At 41.3% G+C, this 25,791-nt stretch overlaps 2 protein-coding genes across 2 annotated transcripts in view; one reads left to right on the top strand and one right to left on the bottom strand.

Annotated features, from left to right (window-relative positions):
- The window catches only part of LOC149220577 (uncharacterized), a 529,656-nt gene that overhangs the window by 213,384 nt on the left and 290,481 nt on the right, over window positions 1-25,791 (top strand). The gene's annotated exons all lie outside the window — the stretch shown is intronic.
- Window positions 14,277-17,086, bottom strand: LOC149220580 (uncharacterized). The gene is made up of 2 exons (XM_089382830.1): window positions 15,070-17,086; window positions 14,277-14,945 (listed from the first exon to the last, which is right to left on the bottom strand). The coding sequence occupies exon 1, from the start codon at window positions 17,001-17,003 to the stop codon at window positions 15,315-15,317; it is 1,689 nt and encodes a 562-aa protein (XP_089238956.1). The 5' UTR covers window positions 17,004-17,086; the 3' UTR covers window positions 14,277-14,945; window positions 15,070-15,314.

Below are 25,791 nucleotides of genomic sequence, written 5' to 3'. Positions count from 1 at the left end.
TTACATAGTGACTCAAGTACGTTAATGAAGACCGAACATAGTTACATTTTCCAACAGAGATCATGTGAATATCTTATGAAGATTTTGTGGAGATAATATGTAGACCATGTGGAAATCATAAGAAGGTCAAATGACATAAAATCTCCTAAATCCCACATGCCCAAGGTCATGCACAAGGCTTGCAGGTCAAACAGGGAAGTACAAATTTCAAGGAACAATTGGAATAAATCCCTTTTGAAGCCTCATCCTAACATCTCTTATTTTGTGCTTTTTGAGGATTTTGTTTGTATGTCACCTAAACAACCATATCCTGCACAAAACCCATGTTTTAGATTTTCTTGATTCATCTTCATCGAATTTTAAATGACGTGTCAAAACTGTGTTTCGAATTGTCTGCTACAGGAACTTTTCATAGCTACAGCAGGAACATTTTAGAAGCATGTTAGGAAAAGAAAAAAACCATTCCAAGTAACCATCAAATCATGGAGATCAAATATATCTCATGATGTTTGTATGAGGTGGGAATGAACAAATATATGGTAATGAAGGTAATATTGAATGAGGAATAAAGGAAAATTTATAAAATATTATGTAACATGTCCTTCAATATGATGTGGAAATAGGGGCCCAACACACCCCTATATGATGTTAAATGCCAAGCATCAAGGGGCTAGTCTTGTACAACTGAGGAAGACTACACATTGTCACCACAGTAGCTCTTTTTTCTCTCTCTTTTGGTTGTCTCTTCTCCAACTCAAGGGGGGGCTTCTCGAAATGATACGATTGCCAAGGCTATAAGTGGAGAGGCACAAGGTGATTGAATGAAGAGCTGGCCAAAGCAAAATGGGTGGTAGTGTTATGATGGAATAATAAATGGAGTGAGAAAGGAAAGATGAAGGAAAACCCCAAGACCTAGTGCCTAATCACACCTTGGGAAAATAGAGCCAAGGAGTGGGAAAGTGCATGAAAATGCAAGGCAATTGGGACTGCTATACATGCCAGAAATCAGCCTTTGCTTGCTGATTTCTATCAGATAAAGTTGTCCTTGGAACACTAGGTGTGCTATTCAAAATGCTGGGATGAAAGTGATGCCATATTCATACTAACAACAAAAGGGTTCATTAGCTACGGCTAGACACTACAACAATAATAGTAAGAGGTGTTAAATCCTTACATTACATTATCTCATTTAATCATGGTTCATTACAAGGCCTTTCGTTTTCCTACAATGAAAATTGACACATGAAAAGTAAATTACAGAAAAGAAAACCTTGCATAAAAAATTATGTACCTCCTATTACAACAAAATCTAGCTCCCCCACATGATGTAAATTTCCAAGCATCAAGGGGCTAGGAAGGCTACCGTTTGTCACCTTAGTAGCTCTTCCTCTCTTCTAGTTGGCTCTTCTCCAACTCAAGGGGGACATCCCTAAATAAGATTGCTAAGGCTATGGAGTGGGCGTCTTAGGTGATATGGAATAATAAACCTTAACAAATGTATTGTTGTTGTAGAATATGGAATGATATGGAAATGGGAATAGTTAAATGGATATGGAAGAAAAAGAGAAGGGAGGAAGAGGGAAACAATGAAATGAAATGATGAGGAACTAGTGCTTATCGATATAAGGCCCAATGGGTTCAAAAGACATTGCAAAATGAATGGATCGATTTATCACCATCAAGTATTTTGAGGTAGGCTACGAGGTAGAAAGACTAATCTGACACCTTCCACCCACTTGGACGAAAGATCTAGTTTGAAACTTTTATCACTTAGTTTGTACTAAAGGAAAATTGACTTGTTCAATACATAAGGCCTTAAGGTACTTGCTGGAAATTGAAGTAAAAACTAATCTCGGAGGGCTCCATTTTTCCACACATCAAATCAATATGGAGGTGTTGTTATTTAGCTAAATTATTATCCAATGAACAACTAGCTATGATAGAAGAAAGGAAACAAAGCTGAAATAAGACAACAAATATGCAAAAGGGGGGAGGCCTCTACACATTGCTTATTCCTAGATTAGTGGTGTTCTCAAAACTAGGGCTTTATGTTAGAATGAAAGCAAGAAGTTCGTAGAAGAGATTTACAGCAAATGAAAATCATAGAAAAGAACCATGCTCCAAAGCAACAATACCTTACTTCATTAGTCTTCAAATGTGATACACAATGGCGCTGTTGTAGTTGCTACAACCAACCTCCAAAATTTTACCCATGCTTTGATTTTAGAGCCTCCCTTCTATCCACAAGAGCTTATCATTTATAGATGTCAAGTATTCATTGCTATGGTCAAGTCTCATCTTTTCATGCTTTGCTTGTGATGTGTTGTTTTGATCCCAGTTTCATATCTTTCAGACACAAGCTATCTCTTGACTTGACTTTGCAGCATTGCCGGTCTTCCCTCTAGAAACTATGCAATCTTGGAAGGCAGGCCAGCCTTGAGGATCTAAATTGCACAATCTAGACAGGTAGGCTAGCCTTGAGCTCAGAAACTGCGCAATTCTGGGAGACAACGTGACCTTAAGCTCAGAAACAGCGCAAAGCTTCCCTTGAGCTTAGAAACTGCACAATTCTTGGAGACAACTTGACCTTAAGCTCAGAAACAATGCAAAGCTTCCCTTGAGCTCAGAAACTGTGCAATTCACTGAGTCAAGGAGTTGCCCCGTGGTTTGAAATTGCACAATTCTTCTTGGCGGCGTGAATGGCCGATTTCTTGAAAAAGCAAAAAAGCAAAAAGAAATCCCTAGAAAATAGGGTGTGGATAATTAGTTTCCTGAAGGATGACACAAGTTGCTATTTTTGGACTTTCTCCTAAGTGTCGTTTTTTCCTTGATTTTAGGCATTCATGTCATAAACACTAATCAACCTAGATCTATATAATGGATGCCCCTAGAGCTCATTTGTACATTTGATCTTGGAGCTCTAGCCTTCCCAAGGAGATCAAGGAGCCTTCGGTGGAGTTTGTGGCACTCTTTCGGGTGAGTTATGCTTTTGTTGTCTTTTGTCGCTTTTTTTCTCGCTTGTCGTTTCGCTTCTATGAGTGTTGTTTCGCTTCTTTCTTTTCATGGCTGCTAGCGTTTTAACTTATATTAGCTTGTACTTGTTGGTTCAGTTTGTCGTTCGCCTTTTACAAGTGTTGGATTGGTTTTCTTGTTTTTGCCCATTAGTGGTCGCCGTTTAGGCGACTCCCTATGCATGTTTGTTTTTCCCTTTGCATGTTGATCTTTTGCACTTAATCTTCACTAATTTATCTTGCCTTAGTCAAATCTACACTCCAACTTGCACCATCACTCAGATCTGCCACTTTCCCATCCTCTTTCTGGGCAGATCTGCCCTTCACTTGGCCAACAGTTGCCTTGCTCAGTTGGGCATTGCGCAAGTCCAAGGCTCAAGCTTCAAGCTTGGCTTTGATATTGCGCAATGTGCAGTACTTGGCTAGCCCAACTGTGCTTTGCGCAGTTCTAGGGCTCAAGCCACATCCTTGGCCACCAAGACTGCACAATGCATAGTCTCTTCCTTAGTCTTCCCAGGTTGAGACTGCGCATTGCGCAGTCTCAAGCCTCAAGCTGCTCCCCTGGTTGCTGAGACTGTGCAATGCACAGTTCTTGGAGCCAGCCTCTTGCCCTCAACTCAGGATTTGCACAATTCTTCCCTCCAGTCTTGTGGTTGTTGCCTTGATCTTGCTGTGTGAGTCTTTTTGTTGAAGCTAATTCATGTTTTCCATGAGTGTTTTTCCTCCTACAAGTATTGCAGTTGTTGAGCACTTCTCTTCATCAATTATTGTCATCATGGCACCAAATAGATCTGCTTCAAAGGACACCACAAAAAGTAGCACCGGGGAGGTAGTTGAGAGTACTCCAATGAACTTGCCAGTTTTAGCAAATACTCAACTGTTCATAGAAAAAGAGTCAGATATCATGTGGCGCAATGTAAATGAGGCTTTCTCAGCAAGAAGCTTCAAAGCGGATCTTGAGGACTGACAGGTGTATATTAATGTCCAAAAGTTAGGGTTGCATAAGGTTGCATGCAAGTACCCGACTTTCCCATGCGCAGATGTTGTCAGTCGGATAATTTCGCATATAGATTCCAAGACTATGAATCTGATAGTGCCAGTGGACAAAGGCTTGCTTCTTTTCTTTTCCTCGTAAGATCTCTCCTACTCTCCTCATCCAACAGACTTATCCTGGTCCATTCCTTTTAAGGAGGTCTAATGTCCTTACCTTTCAGCGGAATGGTCGGTTTAGGAGGAAATTTGGTATTAGGGACTACATCATGCATGTCCCGCATTCCGTTGATTGCATCTTGTAAGGAAGTGGGTTTGTAGGCCTTCATCCAGCCACACAAAGGCTCATGCAACCCCTGTACAAACAACATGATTAGTTTGTCATGTGATATATCAGTCACTATTACTTATAGCCTCTGAAAGTATGATATAAAGGTTTCTAAACTGCCTGTTTGCCTAAGATGTGCCATCTCTCTGAAGTGGATCTTTGGGTCCTTATCGAATTTCTCAATGAGTCTCTATGTGAACCTCATATATGATATGTTGCCTACATGCCCCAGTGTGATCTATCCATGGTACCACCATTCTTGGGCATCTCTGTCCAGGTGCAGTGCGACAAATTTGATAGCATCCGCCTCCTTCATTTGGTTAAACTGGAGATAGGTGTCCAACTTCTGCACCCATATCCTCACGGAGTATTTAGACGACCCATCAAAACTAGGGAGTGTCATCTTTCCCATAGTTCACTGTAAATCTTGGTTCTAGTTGTTGTTCCTAATAAACCATATCAGTTTGTGTCTGTCTCTTAGAGGAAAAAATTCTGTAAAAAGGAGGGATGCTTGAATGTTATGCCCTAATGACTAGTATGCTTCCCAATTTGATGCAAATGACTCCACCTTTGCTGAAATCATGTCCGCTGCCCCTTATGCATCGTCCATAAATTGCAAGTGGGTCCAGTGGCTTTGCCATACAAATGAAGATGACTCTGCATGTTAGTGCAAGCATGGATCCCTTTGCCTGGGTGAGATCCCCTTTCTCCACTATTCTCGTGACGACCTTGATTCCGATGTGGCATTAGTCAACTGCCCCATCATCTCAATCAACATCTTCTGCATCCTGATCATTTTGTTCATGGTAGCTGCCATGTTTGAGTTTGAATTTTCTTTGTCTCCCATGGGTCCTTTACCCCTCTCACCTTCCTCTTATGAATCTGGTTCTGGAGCCTTCCTTGGCATTAATTTGCTTCAGACCCACAGTTGGCCAAGATCATGATCTGATACCACGGTAATATTCTTTTTACGAAATTACTAGTAATAACATAGATGTGCTAAAGGAACTTTGAAATTCTTAGCAAAAAAGCATATTAAATGCTACAACCATATTCAAAATTTGAATCCATTAATGAAATAATGAAATGAAAACTAGGGGCAAATCATAATTTCATTAAATTCTCCGCAGAAATTGGCATACAAGGGAGGGTTTGGAACCTAGAATCCTTCTCTAAAATATCAAGTGCAAAAGATGATAATTGACCTATGTTAAGATTTGGTATGTTCTATGCTAGAGCAATTTATTTAAATTGTCACAGTTAGCAATAACATCAGCATTACGATAAACTGCAGATAGAACATAAATATAAAACGCAGAAGACAAGCCAAGACAAGAGGACACAAGATATGGCGCGAGCCAGGGACAAACCCCACAATGTGTGGGGAAACCCTTTGATCAAATCTTCTTTTATCTTCAAAGTTCAGCAGAGAGAGAGAGTACATTTACAACAGAAGTCAATACTTTGACTTATCTAGATCTAGCATAGATCATTTCATATAATGATGAGATCAGTTGAAGACATTCTTCTTCAACTGATTCTCCAAGATGAAGACTTCACCTGTCGTAGTGTTGCATCTGGACTACTTGCTGCTCCACTGCATATTGCACTAATAATGATTATCATCATGCTACCCATGTCCATGATCTCATCATGCTTTATGATACCCATGCATCATCATGCTTCATGCTGCCCATGATCTCATCATGCTTCATGCTGCCCATGCTCATGCTGCCCTTTACATCATTATGTAGTCCCATTACATCATGCTCATATACATATATATGATGATGATCTATAATTAATGTGATCCTTGTCACTAAGATCATTGATGTCACATCTCTTCTGCACCTTGCTGCACTGAGATCATTACCTTGAGATCACAGGAATACAAGATCATGATTCATGTCTAGTTCTATCAGGACCTCGACTATGATCTTTGTTATTGCTTTCCATAACACATCAGGATTGCATTATGCTATATTTGAATACTGTGACAGCTAGTAAGACTCCCATCAATAATATGCTGAGAATCTATCATCAATGAAATCTTCTTTTATCTTCAGATGCCAATTATGCCAAGACAGTCATATATGTATGCAAGATTGAGATAATCACTTTAACGTGATCTCTATTTGGCTGAGACAGTGTTAGTCGCTGCCGAGATAGCATGCTGTTCGAAGTGATATTTATGTAGTGCAAGTTGCAAGGGTTTCCTCTTCACCAAAACCCTTATCATATATGTTTCATACTCTTAAGAAATACGGAACCTGCACCTTTACATTAAGAACTTGTACTGACCTGAGATCAGCGTCATTCTTCCTGCAGTGCGGATCTGCTCCCATACATGCGAGGTCTTGACTGCGGCTACCTCGGCCTCATATACCTTGGCTCTCTGCGGCTAGTTGTCTTCCTCACTGCGGCTCTTCTTCATGGCTGTGCCACTTTTGATTGCGTATGCATTCTTCATTGACAGCGTATTACTGTTTCATTGATCAGCATATACATAGCGTATCTATTGCTCCATGAACTGCATATGGGACAGCATGTAAGGAGTCTCTATGCCTTGCGTATATGTGGGAGGGCTCCTTCCAGCTGCGGTTTTACCATGAACAACATATAACTATACATTGCATATATGACTGCGTGGCAAGGTATGAGAGTGTATTATGACTACGTTCCATCCATGCCATCGTATGAATATTGCTGGGGTTATCCACGTATAAGCCAGGGCATTACTGCATTCCATCCATGTTGTGTTCCTACGCTTACATCATATGAATTTCTACGTATATTGCTAGGGCTGCGTATAATCAATATGTACAACATGATCCCATGACTGCATGAAACCAGCGTATAGCATCCACAACGTATCCAATGTGAACAGCGTGTATTATGAGCAGCTTATATCTTATAAGGTCTCCAAGACTACGTTGTATTAGGGCATCATTAATCTAGGCCAGCGTACTCCTTTTGTGACTCTCCTTCCAAAAACCCAAGACGTGGAGAGGAGATCACATCAAGAATGAGTGTGCCAATTGACATCAAAACTCTTCTATTTATACTAAATCATATATGACGAATAGACATGACGTTTGGGCTTCTAGAGCCTACATAAGAGCTGGTCGGCTTGATAATAATTACATAAACAAAATAAATTCATATCTCCATAAATACTTATCGGAATCGGATGATCTTTGGATCAATCCTACACCTCTCAACGAGAGGGATCCAATAAAATTATCAGCTGCCATAAATAAGCTGACCCACATGGAGTTTGGCCCTAATTGCCAATTTAACACTCCCTCTCAACTAGGGGGAACTCCATCTTGCTGATCCATATGTCCGACTGTACTATCTCTGCCATCAGTGCCCTGCACTGCTCTGCCCATCTTTGCTCAGCTCTGCTGGCTCTGCTCTACTCTGCTCAACTCTGCTGGCTTTGCTTTGCTCTGCTCAGCTCTGCTGGCTCTGCTAGCTCTGCTCTGCTTAGCTCTGTTGGCTCTGCTCTGCTTTGCTCAGATCTGCTGGCTTTGCTCTGCTCTGCTGGCTCTGCTAGCTCTGCTCTGCTAGCTCTGCTCTGCTCAGCTCTGTTGGCTCTACTAGCTCTGCTCTGCTGGCTCTACTAGCTCTACTCTACCAGCTCTGCTCAGCGCTGCTGGTTCTGCTAGCACTACTCTGCTCAGCTCTGCTGAACTATGAAGAAGAAGAATTGATCGAGAATGTCTCATACCATTCTCCACTGATCTGAAGTCAGACTCAGAGTGCGTACCACTGGTCCCAGACCAGTCTTAACCGACCCAAAGTCAGCATCATAGTATGTATGACTCTCACTGGTCCCAGACCAGTCCTGCACTGACACGAAGTCAGTCTCGGAGTATGTACCACTGGTCCCAGACCAGTGTCAGCCAACCCGAAGTCAGCGTCATAGTATGTACAACTCCTACCACTGGTCTCAGACCAGTATCATTGATCCCAGATCAATGGAGGACATCCTAGCGTAGGGAGTACGGTAGATACAACGATGCGTCCATCGGTACTACTATGGTCCCTAACTTCATTTCGCTGCTCATTGATCAGATGAGAGGTACTTCCCATGAGTCCCAGACTGCATGGGTAGGATGCCTCGACAGGAGAACTTAATCAATCCTGTCCTCACAGGAGAACACATCAATCCTGCTATAATCGCCATGGAGAACACATCAATCCAGGCTGCCATGGAGAACACATCAATCCAGGCCTCACAGGAGAACACATCAATCCTGCTACAATCGCCATGGAGAACACATCAATCCAGGCCTCACAGGAGAACACATCAATCCTACTACAATCGCCATGGAGAACACATCAATCCAGGCTGCCATGGAGAACACATCAATCCAGGCCTCACAGGAGAACACACCAATCCTGCTACAATCGCCATGGAGAACACATCAATCCAGGCCTCACAGGAGAACACATCAATCCTGCTACAATCGCCATGGAGAACACATCAATCCAGGCCTCACAGGAGAACTAATCATCCTGCTACAAAAGAGAGCGAATCATCTTGTCCCACAAGAGAGCGAATCATCTTGTTCCAGTGCGTACCACCAGGGGAGGGTGAGTCACCCTGTGGTCGTATGTTGCTCCAATAGAACTGCAAGCCCCCCAAAGCTCCCAGAGCTCAATGTATGCAACCTGCAGGACCCTTTTACAAAGGTCTCTCGACGACTCCAAGTCGTTTGGGAAAATCACAAATTTGATCTTTCCTCAGGGCTCTGTCCTGTACATCATCTCAGTGCGATGGAGCCTCCTTGATCATCGACTTACCATATCCCAGATAAGGCAGTATTTGATGTCTATCTGCTGGAGCAATTGTCAAATACGGGATTCCTCAATAATCGAATCCCATCTCTGGTTGTCACAGAGAATCACAGTGGTATTCATCATGTGTACAAACAGCTCACTGAAGAGCTTCAGCAACCAAACTGCCTCACAGAAGGCCATACTATCAGCAATGTATTCTGCCTTGGTGGTGCTCAGAGTCACCGACTTCTGCTTCCTGCTCATCCAGGATATCGAGGCAGATTCCAAAGAGAAACAGCACTGAGAAGTGCTCTAGTGACCCTCCACACTGCCTGCCCACTCATCATTCGAATAATCATTTGGTTTCATATTTTCGGCAGTGAATCTCAATCCATGAGAGATTGTGCCCCTGAAGATATCTCATAAGATTCTTGGTACCAATCCAGTGAGGCTCAACCAAATATGAGCTCACCATGCTAACTGCAACACATATGTTCGAACGGAGGTTCTCCAAGAACATCAATGCGAATGAGTTTATGAAACTCAAAGGCATTTCCCAAATCTGGTCCGACATCATTACCATATAACTTCTGAAAGTTAAGATCCTCGAGGCAGTCACAAGCTTGCAGCTTATCTTCCCACATTCAGAATCCAACTCCCTCTGTCTCCTATAAATGAGAGGGTCTGCACCTGTTAGACATAGGTGCCGGTATGAGAGGTTTATCATCCACAACCTTTGAGTAATGGTTTGGATCGGTTTCACTCCTAATGAATCTCAGCTGCATTAGATAGCTATCAATCCTCTCATACTATGCCCGAGGTGTTTTTCTTCAAGCCATAGAGGGCTTTCTTCCACCTGTATACATGAGATTCCTTGATCATGATTCTCAAACTCCTCGAGTTGTTCCAAACCTGTGGACCTGCTGCATGAGGGGAATGGTCCCCTTATAATATTTTCCTTCGGTACATTTCAGACATGTACCTTCATGCTCCTTTTTGAATTCAGGCATCCAAGTCACCATCTGACTCACAGACCTCCAGTGCTGAGTCAATGGACATGGTCCCCAGTGGACTTCCTGCAACTTGATACAACCCTGAACTCAAAAACATCTTTGAAAGATTTTCAAACACGTACCTTTCCATCGATAAGTTCCATCCTGTAACCTTTGACTTCCATTTCCGAGATGGACATCAGGTTCTTCTTGTGATCAGGTACATAAAAGAGATTTTGGGGTTCCTTGCTTTCGTGGAAGAGTCGACCATTGTCTTTGATGACCCGCATCTCTGTCATTCGGGCACTCCTTCGCATAAGGGCCAAACTCATAACCAACACATCTACCATTCCTTCCTACCCTTAGATCTGAACTTCTTAATGAAGTAGTGCCATCAGAAGTTTTGCTGCACCATTCTAATAACATTCTCTGCTTCAACTTCACCCTAGGTGAATTATGAGGAACCCATTGATCCTTCTGTCTTGTCCCAACTGTATTTGGTGATTGCTCTTTCACTCTTGCTTGGGCATTGTTTTCACCTCAGCTCTGATACCATGTTAAGATTTGGTATGTTCTATGCTAGAGCAATTTATTTAAATTTTCACAGTTCGCAATAACATCAGCATTACGATAAACTGCAGATAGAACATAAATATAAAACGCAGAAGACAAGCCAAGACAAGAGGACACAAGATATGGCGCGAGCCAGGGACAAACCCCACAATGTGTGGGGAAACCCTTTGATCAAATCTTCTTTTATCTTCAAAGTTCAGCAGAGAGAGAGTACTTTTACAACAAAAGTCAATACTTTGACTTATCTAGATCTAGCATAGATCATTTCATATAATGATGAGATCAGTTGAAGACATTCTTCTTCAACTGATTCTCCAAGATGACGACTTCACCTGTCGTAGTGTTGCATCTGGACTACTTGCTGCACCACTGCATATTGCACTAATCATGATTATCATCATGCTGCCCATGTCCATGATCTCATCATGCTTTATGCTACCCATGCATCATCATGCTTCATGCTGCCCATGATCTCATCATGCTTCATGCTGCCCATGCTCATGCTGCCCTTTACATCATTATGTAGTCCCATTACATCATGCTCATATACATATATATGATGATGATCTATAATTAATGTGATCCTTGTCACTGAGATCATTGATGTCACATCTCTTCTGCACCTTGCTGCACTGAGATCATCACCTTGAGATCACAGGAATACAAGATCATGATTCATGTCTAGTTCTATCAGGACCTCGACTATGATCTTTGTTATTGCTTTTCATAACACATCAGGATTGCATTATGATATATTTGAATACTGTGACAACTAGTAAGACTCCCATCAATAATATGCTGAGAATCTATCATCAACGAAATCTTCTTTTATCTTCAGATTGTGTCAATTATGCCAAGACAGTCATATATGTATGCAAGACTGAGATAATCACTTTAACGTGATCTCTATTTGGCTGAGACAGTGTTAGTCGCTGCCGAGATAGCATGCTGTTCGAAGTGATATTTATGTAGTGCAAGTTGCAAGGGTTTCCTCTTCACCAAAACCCTTATCATATATGTTTCATACTCTTAAGAAATACGGAACCTGCACCTTTACATTAAGAACTTGTACTCACCTGAGATCAGCGTCATTCTTCCTGCAGTGCGGATCTGCTCCCATACATGCGAGGTCTTGACTGCGACTACCTCGGCCTCATATACCTTGGCTCTCTGCGGCTAGCTGTCTTCCTCACTGCGGCTCTTCTTCATGGCTGTGCCACTTTTGACTGCGTATGCATTCTTCATTGACAACGTATTATTGTTTCATTGATCAGCGTATACACAACATATCTATTGCTCCATGAACTGCATATGGGACAGCATGTAAGGAGTCTCTATGCCTTGCGTATATGTGGGGGGGCTCCTTCCAGCTGCGGTTTTACCATGAACAACATATAACTATACGTTGCATATATGACTGCGTGGCAAGGTATGAGAGTGTATTATGACTACGTTCCATCCATGCCATCGTATGAATATTGCTGGGGTTATCCACGTATAAGCCAGGGCATTACTGTGTTCCATCCATGTTGTGTTCCTACGCTTATATCATATGAATTTCTACGTATATTGCTAGGGCTGCGTATAATCAATATGTACAACATGATCCCATGACTGCATGTAGTAATCATAAAATTGGAAGCGGGAACATGTGTAGTAATCATAAAATTGAAAGCGGGAACCACAAAAAAAATGAATTGCACTTACCTGAACTGCAATCTGATTCCGTGAAGTTGATGATGCTACTGCTGTTTTGCTTTGCTACTGCTGTTTCGCTCCAATTACCCAGGGAGACCAATTCCACCCAGCCTGATTGAGCAGAGATTGGCTGCTCAATCCAGCAAACTTCTCACAGAAGCCCACTGACCCCCGTGCCCAGAACCTCAGACCGATTGAAGCTCTTCCAATGGTAGACCTCTTTCACTGCTCAATTTCCTCCTCCTGGTTTCTCATTCCCCTGTTCCAGCCCCCCCCTCTTGGTTCAGACCTTCGATTTTTATCTGCGGGCCTGGCGGTGGCCGCCCTCCCGCATGCCACCACCGCCTCCCTCCCGGTTGCCACGCTTCTGTCCACGTCTCTCAGACCAGAAGCTACTCCTGTTGTGCTTTATGGCTCACTCTATTACGTTATATGTATTAGACTTTGGTTATCTAATTTATAAAGTTTGTTTTTATTTTTTTATTATGATTTACATATATATTTTAAATATGATGTTTCATTAATTTAAATATAAGGTTTATAACTTTATGTTAATTATTATATATATTTATTTCTTAACTTTTATAAATGGGTCATTACATACACTCCCCCTTCAGAAAACTTCGTCCCGAAGTTAGAGTTTTTATCTTATCTGATTACTTATGATAGTAATTAGTACCCCCTCTTAGTTTTAAAATTTTATTTTATTATTAAGAGTTTAAAATAAAATTTGAATTTTAGGTTTATGATTTTAATGGATATATCGTGCTCCATCCAGGTTCCCAAGCTATTCTAAAATCAACCTGTTCTTCCTAATCTCTTCTGCTCCCATCCTATCCGTCCTCTACTGGAGTATGCCATGGCGTCAGTTCTACTGACCCGACCATTCATAAACTCTAAGGTGACAGCGTCGGTTATACCGACCTGATCCCTAGTAGGCATCCGGCAGTCATCATCACACGTCTAGGGGAGCGTGACTCGCACAGTCCTCCCATGACTCCAGGGTTTGGAGGATAAACAGTGGGTAACACCTCCACCCCTCCCAATAGAACTCAGGGCTAACTCCCTATCATAGAATCACTTGGAGCGTCAATTGTTCTGAGGTTCTGTCATCACGTGGTCATCCCGGTAACTGTCTATTACCTGCAATCATACACTTATCCATGCATCCGTAAAATGTGCATCAGCATATTCAAAATAACTCACATATTATTCCCTTATTAATTCATTTATGATACTACAGTACAACATATTTTTCCATATTCCATGCATGTCTTTTGACTTTTATCTAGAATGTATTCTCTTCCTGATTTCTATCCCATTGATCATATTGACATGTATAAATAATCATATCTATAATATCTTAATTTCTATCAGAAGTAAAATCATTCAACTGTCTTAACTTTACTTCGACAACTATAATTTAGTAAAATGAACCATATATATTGTTTTGGTATCCATGTACCAGCAGGAATCAAACATGTATTATGCCACAAAATTTCACGTTTATCCATAATCATTCAAAAAGTTTCTGAGTCTCTGATTGTAGTGAAGTAAATATATACTAAACATAGTTTAAAGTTCTTCAAAATTGACATAGATTAGGGTATCTTTGACATATGTCCTCTGTATTTTCGCAAGTTGCTGATCCAGGACTATACTTGTCCCATTGGACCCTAACCAATGTTGCACACATCGCGATCGGGATTTAATCGGCGCTGGGAAAAAAGCGGAAAAAATCGTTAAAATCGGGAAAAAATCGGAAAAAAGCGGGAAAAAATCGTTTGGCACAAAAATATTCAATTTTTTTCAATTTTTTTCAATTTTTTTAATATCTAAACCATCTACAACATAAAATAAATACATTGACACATAAATATGATAAAAAAACTAATATATAAGATGTTCAATATCATTTCTAGCGCTAAAATCACACATAACATTGAATCATGTCCTGAATAGTAAGTCCTGAGTCCCAAGTCCAACTCAGCCTCAAAATATCAACAAAAAATATGATAATGTATCTCATCATGTCATAATGTCATATACAATAAAATGAAAGTCTAATCCTATTGATTTCCTCTGCCCCTCTTGCGAGAAAATGGCACAACTTTCTCTTTCCCTCTAGATGTAGAAGCTGGTGCCTGTGGTGGTGGAAATGGCAGTGGAGTCTGACGTGCTCTAGAAGCTGAAGAACTAGTAGTAGCAGCTACAGGAGGCTGAGGTGGACGGAGACCACGTCCTCTACTGGTGGTAGTGGTAGCCCGGGTAGCCCGGGTAGGCGGTGTCACCTCCTCCTCCTGCTCCTCCAACTCCTCCTCCTCCTGCTCCTGCTCCTGCTCCTCCTCCTCCTCCTCCTCCCCCTCCTCCTCCCCCTCATCCTGCACTAACCAATCCTCAGTGGGATCCATGAGAGGCCTCTCGGTCTCAACCCTCCATTCAGCAGTGGTGTCAATCCCATCCAATGAGATGGCTTCCGTATCAGGTGTCTTCTCTAGTTGTTTCACCCACAATCGAAGATTGTAGTAGACATAGACCATGTCATTAAGTCTATGGGACTCCAACCTGTACAAAGTTCATGAAATAATAAATTAATAATTAATATTATAAAAAAAATATTGTTTAAAACTTTAATGAATTCAAAAATTTATTTGGAAATTTGCAATATTTTAAATGTTTAAGTGTTAACCTATTGCGCTTCTTGTTGTGTATTTTTTCAAATACACTCCAATTGCGCTCACATCCCGAGGAGCTGCATGTTTGGCTGAGGATCCGCACGGCAAGATTTTGCAAAAGGGGGACTCTGCCACCATACATCTTCCACCATGCGTCTACAACAAAATTACAAAGAAAATTTTAAATAAACATAAGAAAAAAATGGAATTTGAAGAAACAATGAAATTTGAAACAAAGTTACAAAGTACATACTACAAACTAAAAAATACCTGGCATTTTAACCGTCCTATCAATGACAGCCATCTCAAAGCCAAATGTGCCAGCTGACAACTTATATTGCTCAATTTGTCTAGAGACCTCCATACGTTCTTCTGAAGTTCTCACCATCTTCTGGACACAGGTTAATAATCCTTCCACGACCTCAACATCAAAATTAAACCCACATGCATAAGAAAATGCAGGGTTCAGGAAAAGGCCAGCAGCATGAATGGGACGATGGAGTGTGTTGTTCCATCGCTCATCAATGACCTTCCATAGAAGGAGTTGTCTCTGGAACCCATCATCTCCCTTGTCATCATAGTAGGACCGAATGGCTTCTTTGGCCCTATCCATGGCTTCATACAAATAGCCCATTGCGGGCTTCTCACCATCAACCAACCGAAGAACCTTTACCAAAGGTTCTGTAACAGCGCACACCTCCTGCACTCCCGCCCAGAAGTCCTCCTGGTATGAAACTAGTCTGCAGACGGCCTCTCCTTCTGGTTTGCGGCTCATTGACGAAGCACGCCACTCCTCTGAAAGAAACATTCTCTTCAAATCCCACATAGAATTCAAGAGGGATTGAAGAGATATGAAACTCGTCGCAAACTGTGTAATGGCGGGGCGCACCAACTCTTTGTTGTTGGTGCATTTTCTCATCAAGCTAAGCACAGATGTGTGATTGTAAATAAATTTTGTGATGCTTTTTGATGAGTCAACAACCTCTTTGACAAAGGGAATTTTCCCAATGTCCTCTAACATCAAATCAATACAATGGGCAGCACAAGGTGTCCAAAATAAAGTAGGATGCCTGTCCATAAGCATTCTACCAGCAGCAACATAATTTGCAGCATTGTCCGTTATGACTTGGACAACATTTTCTGCACCCACCTCCAAAATAAACACATCCAGCAAATCACATAAAGTTTTTGCATCTTTCATTTGATGAGTTGCATCAACAGATTTGATAAACATAGTCCCCAAGGGACAACTAACCAAGAAGTTTATAAGGGTTCTCCCCTTTTGGTCAGTCCAACCATCTGACATAACAGTGCATCCTGTTTGTGCCCATGATGCCCTAAAATCCTCCAATCTTTGGGTGCAGTCACGCTTTTCATCTTGAAGAAGCCGGCCTCTGAAATCATGAAGAGAAGGGAGTTTGTACCCCGGGCCAACACTGGCAACAGCATCAAGAGTAGGTTGGAAAAATGGATTATTCCTTATAATGCTGAAAGGAATATCACTCCAGAGGAGAAATTTTGTCATCAACTTGTCAGCTTTTTCTTTTTCAGTTCTTTTTAGCATTGAACCAATAGTTGGTTGTGAACCAGGTGTGGTTCGAGGAACAAAATATGATGATGCAGCTACCGGATTGACTGACGCTGCAGTAGAACCTGTGCCACTTGGCCCACTTCCTTCAACTGACCTTTTTAGTTGCCTTTTGAGTTCTTCTTTGGCGTCTCTAGTGTGCTCTAATTCTCCCAATGCTCTCATGGCTTTTTGGATAATTTCAGCATTTGTCTTTAGACAGGGCCCCACATCACGTCCAGGGATTTGTGCAAGGTGGAACTTCAACCTGTACACCCCCCCGAATATTTCCTTTCCACACAACTTGCAATACAAGTTTTGTCTATCATTCGGAGTTTTAGGGTCACCATATTCCCAGAAAGGATCCAATTTCCTTGGCATGTTTGTTTTTGAATTTTGAATTTGCAAACCTATGGAAAAATAAGGATTAGGAAATAGGAATTTAGGATTACATAAATGATAATAGTAAATACAAATTACAATTTAGCATTTGCAAAATTACAAGCTAATTATTTTCAAAATCCCAATTTCTAAACCCAAGTTACCCAACCAAATGCCAAAAAACAATGAAAAATAAAAAAAAATAAACAATGTTTAAAGAAAATGAGAAAATAAAAATCAAAAATTGGTTCTCATAGTCATAACAAATAACCCATCCCAAATCAATGAAAAATTTCCAAAAATTCTTTAAAAACAATGAAAAACAAAGTTTTTATAGAACCAAAACAAAAAAAAATTAATCTACATACCTGGTTTATGGACAAATTGGCGATCTTGGCTTGGATTCCTCCTAAAATCGCTTCGATTCGCTCCCACAACCGACGGCAACCTTCTCCCTCACTTCTTCTCCTTCTCCTCCGCGGCGGACTGCTGAATGAATAAAAAAAAATTCGTTTTTTCCATATAAAACCCCGCTGCTGCGCGCCCTCGCGATTTTAAGCGAAAAAATCGCGATTTTATCGAAAAAATCGCGATTTTTTCGATAAAAATCGCTATAAAAAAAAAGAGGCGATTTTTTGGATAAAAATCGCGCTTTGAATCGGCGATTTTAAAAAATCGCGATTTTACGATTTAATCGCGATTTTATCACGATGTGTGCAACACTGACCCTAACTTGGTCCACCAGGCGGTTCCTCAACTATCGAACCCTACGTCCCAGTATACGTAATGGTTCGACCGTTACGATTCCCTTGTTCCATACCTGAAGATCCCGCTATAGTGGATTGATGCGCTGCTTGGTTGTCGCTGATTACTGCATGAATTCTATGATTATCTTGATTGTTTGATATTGGTCCCTCTCCAGTCCTATGCGACATATTCGACGACGCTTCAGGGCAATCCCGTTGAAAATGCGGTCCCCCACATCCCCAACAATTTAGCGGCATTGATCCTCTTGACTCAGGACGTGAATTTCTATAGAACGAGCTTCGTCCTCTCATGTTGATTTCTCTCGAATTTCTTCCTCTGCTGGCAGTCCCTCGAGATGATCATGACCTAGCGTTTGATGATTCCGAGGCTATAGTGTTTACTGCCATGGGATCTCTTGTTACTATATTTCTCGAGGTAGACTTGTTATCGTAAGGAGGCCTTGAGCTACCTCCGTTGATAAAGTTTCGAGGAGTCTTTCCAGGAAATCCTGATTGTAAAGGCTCTGCTAGCCCTATCTCTTTTTTGATTCCAAGGTGCTCTTCTGCATAACGACCACATTCAACTGCCTCGGCTACTGATGACGGTTTCCACATGCTTACCAAGGCTCTAATGCGAGGATTTAACCCAAATATGAAGCATTCAACTTGACGTTCATCAGAATCTAAGTAGTGAATGTATTTTACAAGCTCCATAAACCTAATCTCGTACTCTTCCACCGTTTTATCTCCCTGAATTAATGTATGAAAGGCTCTCGCTTGCTGTTGTTGAAAGTATGGAGGTAAATACTTTGCGCGGAACCTTTCCTCAAACAGTTCCCAAGGGACATTATCCGATGTAAGGTGCAGCTGCTTCTCCAGATTTCCCCACCAAATTTAAAAGAATGTTCAATGAATTAATTCACATGGAGCAAACAGCTCAATGATAATACAAAGATATTTACAAGAATAGAAACATCAGGTTTCTATGTAGAATATCGAACAAACAGTTTCATCTAAGAAACTGCTAAAAGAATAAGAATAGAAACATCTAAAAGACTGAGCATTACTAAATAGAGATATAGAGATATATTCTAATACCCTCCCTTAATGCTCAATCTATTTACAACACCAATAGACCCGCGAAATTTTACAAATTTATCAGGACCAAGAGGCTTGGTAAAAATATCGGCGGGCTGCTCTGTGGTGGGAACATAGTGCAACTGAACTGAGCCGTCTTCAACCAGCTGTCGAATGTAGTGGCAGTGAGTTTCCATATGCTTTGTTCGTTCATGAAAGACAGGATTCTTGGCAAGTTTGAGCACTCCCTGATTATCACAAAACAAAGAAGTAGGCCCTGTCTGAAAAACATGCATATCTGCAAGCATACGACGAAGCCAAACTGCCTCACAGGCCTCCTTAACTGCTCCCCGATACTCTGCTTCTGTTGAGGAGAGAGCCACAACCTGTTGCTTCTTACTAGTCCAAGTAACAGCTCCAGATCCTAGACTAAACACATACCCAGCTGTAGATTTACGGTCATCAACCGAACCGGCCCAGTCAGAGTCAGTGTAGCCACTGAGAATAGAAGTGGAGCTGTGAGTATATAAGAGGCCATAATCAGAAGTACCACGCACATATCGTAGCACCCGCTTTGCTGCTATCCAATGATCAGCTTTAGGAGCTGACATAAAGCGAGAAATGTAGCTTACTGCAAAACTGATGTCAGGTCTGGTAGCAGTAAGATAGATGAGACTGCCCACTAATTGCCTGAATAGAGTTTCATCCACAAGAGGAGAGGATGACTGTGCTGAAAGTTTGAGCCCTGGTTCCATAGGAGTCGTGGCCGGTTTGCAATCCTGCATTCTGAACCTTTCCACAAGATTTTTGGCATACTTGGACTGAGAAAGAAAGATCTGATTTTCAGTCTGCCACACTTCAACCCCCAGACAGTAATGAAGAAGTCCCAAGTCTGTCATCTCAAAAGTTCTGCATAGATCTTGTTTGATCCCATGGATCAAATGTGCAGAGCTGCCAGTAATGATAAGATCATCCACATAGACAACTACAAACAAGATATCATCATCAGTATGCTTGATATACAAGTTTGCATCAGATGGACTCCTCTGAAAACCTTGATTTGTCAGATACTGATCAATTTTTATGTACCAAGCCCGAGGAGCTTGTTTCAATCCATAGATTGCTTTAACTAACCGACACACTTTCTGTTCTTGACCAGCAACCTTGAATCCTGGAGGCTGCGTCATGTAGACTTCTTCTTGGAGATCACCATTTAGGAAAGCACTTTTTACATCCATCTGATGAACTTTCCAATTGAACTGAGCTGCTAGGGCAAGCACAAGCCTGATAGTACTCATCTTGGCTGTAGGAGCAAAAGTCTCCTCATAGTCGATGCCTTCCTGCTGTGAAAATCCTCGAGCCACAAGCCGAGCTTTATACTTGTCTAAGGTTCCATCAGCTTTGTATTTGACTTTATACACCCATTTGCAGCCTATGGGTTTTTTGTCTGCGGGAAGATCAGAAAGAGCCCATGTGTGATTCTTCTGAAGACTCTGAAATTCTGCTTCCATAGCCTGTTCCCACTCAGATATACCCTTAGCTTCTGAATATGTTTGAGGCTCAAAAGTACTGTGAAGGTTAGCCATAAGAGCAAAATTGACTGTAGACTGTTGTCTGTTCTTATGCCTAGAAGTTCTACCTTCAAGGAGCTCATCATCCCGGAGATCACCTATGGTTTTAGCCCACCATTTTGGCCGAAGAGAAGAAGAACCAATATCAGGATTAGAGGGACCAATATCAGGAGGAAGAGAAGCAGGCTCAAGAGCAATAGGGACAGCAGGAGGGGGATTAGCTTCTGGAGGAAGCTCAGATAGAGTAGTATCAAATCTTGATGCTACATCATCCCTCCCATCAGATGGACTGACTGGAAGAAGAACACTGTGAGGCGGATCCTCAGAACGCTGCTCAGAAGAAGAAGACTGAAAGAATCCTCTGTCTTCATCGAATACTACATCTCGACTGAAGCTAAGTCGACCAATGGCTATATCTATCAGCCTATAAGCCTTGTGATGATCACTGTATCCTGTCATCATGAGTTTCTGACTTTTGGAATCCAACTTAGATCGCTTAGCAGATGGAATCCAAACATATGCAACTGAGCCAAAAACTTTGAGATGACTGATCTTAGGCTTACGACCAGACCACACTTCTTCAGGAGTCTTCCCTTTAACAGCCTGAGTAGGGGATCGGTTAAGAAGGTAAACAACAGTAAATACTGCTTCAGCCCAGAATTTGTTTGGAACACTCCGGTGTTGTAACATGGAACGAGCCATTTCAACAACCGTGCGATTGCGACGCTCGACAACACTGTTCTGCTGGGGAGTGTAAGGTGTGGTGAATTGACGTTTGATGCCATGAATATCACAGAAGTTGGCAAAAGCTGAGGAACAAAATTCCCCCCCATTGTCGGTCCTAAGGGTCATGATATTACAACCAGATTCTTTTTCAACTAAAGTTTTAAACTTCTGAAAGGTACTAAGAGCATCAGATTTATTTTTTAAAAAATACACCCACATCTTTCGACTGAAGTCATCTACAATAAGTAAAAAGTATTTGCAAGCAGTTATAGAAGCTGTATTCATAGGACCACAAATATCAGCATGAAGTAACTGAAGTACCTGGGATGCGCGCCAAGATTCTCCATTTTTGAATGACGACCGATGTTGCTTTCCCGCTTGACAGGCGCTGCATACCCCCAACTGCTGAGTCTGAATATCAGGTAATCCTGACACAAGTCCCTCCCGAGAGAGCTGAGAGAGATACTGCATATTGAGATGCCCATATCGCTGATGCCATAGAGTACTGATGGGAGAGATACGAGCTGCTAGTGCCACTTCTGGAAAGTCACCGGTGTCAAGTAGCCTGTATAGACCATGGTCCTCGAGGCCAGTAGCAACTGTCAGACTGGTCTCCCTGTCAATGATGGAGCACTTGTGTGCACTGAACATAACATCAAGCTGAGGAGAATTCCTCATAATCTGACTGACAGAGAGCAGATTAATCTCCATACCAGGAACATAGTATACATTTAGAAATATGAGCGTGCGTCCACCAGACTGAATTTGAACTGTACCCCTGCCAGCAACAGTGTACTTTTCACCTCCACCAAATACAACTGAATCACTGAAAGGTGAAAAGTCAATAAACCAGTCACGCCTGTGAGAGAAGTGGCGTGATGCACCAGAATCAATGTACCATGCAGAGGAAGGAACATGTTCTGAAGACCTTTTAGCCATAAAGGCGTAAAAGGCAGAATCTGTCTGCTCGGAATGTTCTGCAACATTCGCTGTCTGATGTGACCCTCCCTGTTTCTTTTGTTCAGCAGCAATCCTCTGCCTGCAGTCTTTCTTCATGTGACCGAACTTGTGACAGTAATTACACTGTACACTTTTCTTCCTGTTAGGATCAAAAGACTGAGATGATCCTCTCTGCTGAAAAGACTGAGAGGACTGATATTTTGCAGCAAATGCATTTTCCAAGGGCACTGATGAAGTACCACTACCAAACTGCTGTTTCCACCTATCTTGCTGCAGAAGTTTGGTACATAAATCTGAAAACTTCAGATCAACATTTGTGGTTGTAATGTTGAGTGTTTCAATGAAGTGTTCATAAGATTTTGGTAGACTCTTCAGGGTAATGACTACCATATCTTCTTCCTCCATGGTCCGACCAATGGCGTCGAGCTGATCTCGAATGTCTTTAATTTTGTTGAGATGTTCCTGTAAAGACATATGTTCATCCATCATGATGGAGAACAACTGATTTTTGAGAAAAAAAGCTCTGCTTTTATCAGATGTCTCATGCAATTCTTTCAACTGTTGCCAGATTTCAGCAGCTGTCTTGCCAGAAGGGATCTGTGGTAACTGATCATCAGCTACAGAGAGCTTGAGAAGCATAACAGCCTCTCGATTTCGATCATCAAATTTATCTTGATCGGTCCCGGCTGTACCTGGACGAAGCTCTTTGCCCAAAATGAGTTGATCAAGACGCCTGTACTCAAAAATGGTCAGCAGTCTTTGTTTCCAAATGTTATAGTTGCTGCCATTAAACCGTTGATTTCCTTCTAACATCAGATTGGTAAGTGTGGCCATTTTCACAAAGAGAATACAAAAGTATGACACACAAGAACAATGTAGCTGACTGCTTATGCTGGTGAAAATTTAAAGAACGGACTTTCAGCTGTCTAAAACAATAGTAATACTGCTAATACAGTTCTGATAATACAGTTTGCCACAAGAAAATGCCGGTCTACCATAAGAGTATACTGATGCAATAAATAGATGTCACAGGTCTGAGTTTGTAATGAAGACTGTCAGGATCACAAGAGAAAAAAAATTCCGCTGATTGGTAACCTACTGCCGGCAACCAGAACCATACATACAGCAAATACAAAATTTGAAATACGGACCCACATATGCTGTCTCAGTTTCACGTTTACACTGCTGGCAAATACCACGGATACATTGGCCCACAAAACAAATACGCAGATCTGAAACAAATACGATCTATGCTTCCGGCAAACACCACGGATGTATTGGCCCACGTGAGCTTCACGTCACGTCTCAGGTATATACGTCTCAGGTATATACGTGTTTGAAAGATACACAGGTGCTGATAACGCGAAAGGTCGCAGGTTCGAGTTTTGTATCCACGGATTTGGAAATATATATAACGGGTTTCAAATGTATCCACGGAATGAACCACGGTTTTCAAGTATCCACGGGTCTGCAGTATATATCCACGGGTTTCAAGAAATATATATTAACCACCTGCGAGATTTGTATCCACGGATTTTTGAAATATATATAACAGGTTTCAAATGTATCCACGGAATGAACCACAGTTTTCAAATATGTATTCACGGGTCGGCAGAATATATCCACGGGTTTCAAAAAAATATATATTAACCACGGGTTTCAAATATCTATCCACGGGATTGAAATATCAAGACGCCTGTAGTGATATCCTCCTCTTATCTCATAGCATAGCGGACATCAAAAAATAGGGTGCATTTCCATCCACGGGATTTTGACAGAGTTGAAATAAAAACCACGGGATTTTGACAGAGTTGAAATAAAAACCACGATTTTGAAACCACGATTTTGCCTGCAGATCGAATTTTCAAACCACGACTCTGACTTTCAAAAAAAATGAGTTTTGAGGGAAGACACCTGGATCACGATTGCTGAGGAATTCCACGTTGTGGTCGAGTAGCCGCCAGGCGAAGACGAAGATAGCCGGATTCACAATTCCAAGCAAAACTGGTCAGCCAAAAAAAAATTCCGCTCCCATGAAAACAGTCACCGCCCCAAAGTTATTTTCTTAATAAAAAGATCATGCAAGGGAAGAATCCATTTCTGTATCGAGATGGACGACTGTAAGCTTTTATCACAGCGAGCAAAGCCGAGGCTAAGACTCAGTGAAGGCTGCCTGGCTTACAGAGGGCTCGACCTTAGAAAAGACTCAAGAGATTACGATGCAGATAGAATTACTGTTTCAAGAAGAATCTCTTAACCTTGCTCCGATACCATAAAAGAATGTTCAATGAATTAATTCACATGGAGCAAACAGCTCAATGATAATACAAAGATATTTACAAGAATAGAAACATCAGGTTTCTATGTAGAATATCGAACAAACAGTTTCATCTAAGAAACTGCTAAAAGAATAAGAATAGAAACATCTAAAAGACTGAGCATTACTAAATAGAGATATAGAGATATATTCTAATAAAATTAAGGCACTCTCCTTTAATTGAAACACGGCAATTTTTGTTTTTGCCGAAGAAGAATATTCTCTTAACCTAAAGCATCGGTTCATTCCTTCTAACCATGCTTCAGCGCGTTCACCTGCTCGACCTCCTGAGAATTCTGGGAGTCTAATTTTCTGAAGTTCCCTGGAAATGTCTTCTTTTGGTCTTGCGGGCTCAAAATTCTTTGGTTCTGTATCAGATTTATATGAATGACGGATTGCTTTGGTTCCATATCAGATTTACCTTTAGCCGGAAAATTTACCATAGACATGTCATGATTAAAATCTAGAAGGAATACAGTTTAGTAGTATACCATTCATCTCTATATTTTCTGTAATTACTCTTTCCAGGTTAGTTTTCTAACATTGGTATCTGACCCAAGCATATAATTGGATTCTGTAAATTGTGTTGAGGTTTTTGAGAACATGACAAAATGTGAGAGAAAATTTCAGTATTCGAAACTTGAGATGAAAATGATTAACTAGAGAAAATCAGGGAAATCTTTAAAGTGTTACTCCAGACCATCGGACTGAAGTAAGGTTCACCGGGATATAGAGATTACAAGAGACAGGAGGTTGTTATAATGTTTTTAGAATCATGAAGACTCATGGTTATTCCATACAAGTGATGCAGAATCTGCCAAAGATGCACGGGACATGCTGAGCAGCATGTCTGAGACAATTAATGGAGCAAAGAAGTCTCTATTTTGAAAAATTCTTCTACCAGAGGATGGCAGGAGATAGTTACCCATATAGGTGATGTCAGGTCAATAGTTTATCAACACGCGACAGTTGGCTCAAGAGTCAAAACTATCCAAGGAAGATATTGTTATGGCTCTGATTAGTAACCCACGTGTATTGTACAAGAACTTAATGGCCTCTGTTGGAAGTCAAATGGAAAATCTCACAATGGGAATTGTGAGTAGACAACTACTTCAAGAAAAAAAATAAGGCACAAGAAATAATGAAGTTAGAGCAGCAATCGGTTTCTCTTTTTTTTGGCTGAGTCATGAAAAGAAATCAACGACTCAAATTTAGAAATTTTCAGATGAGAAGTTGGACGAACTCCTTGTATAGTATTTATGATGTGAAGTTTCATCTCACGGGCTCACCAGATGAGTGTTTTAGATAAAGATTTAGAGACACTTATCAAGCCTGCCAAAGCATTATCTTCTTGATTTCCAGGAAATGAACTTTTCCCCTGGCAATGAATC

The sequence above is a fragment of the Pinus tabuliformis genome, chromosome Q, assembly GCF_031772625.1.
Source record: "Pinus tabuliformis cultivar Carrire ecotype Pingquan chromosome Q, CPIR1, whole genome shotgun sequence".
NCBI classification, from domain to species: domain Eukaryota; kingdom Viridiplantae; phylum Streptophyta; class Pinopsida; order Pinales; family Pinaceae; genus Pinus; species Pinus tabuliformis.
Note: the sequence above shows the minus strand (reverse complement) of the source record. Positions and strands in the feature narration are given on the sequence as shown.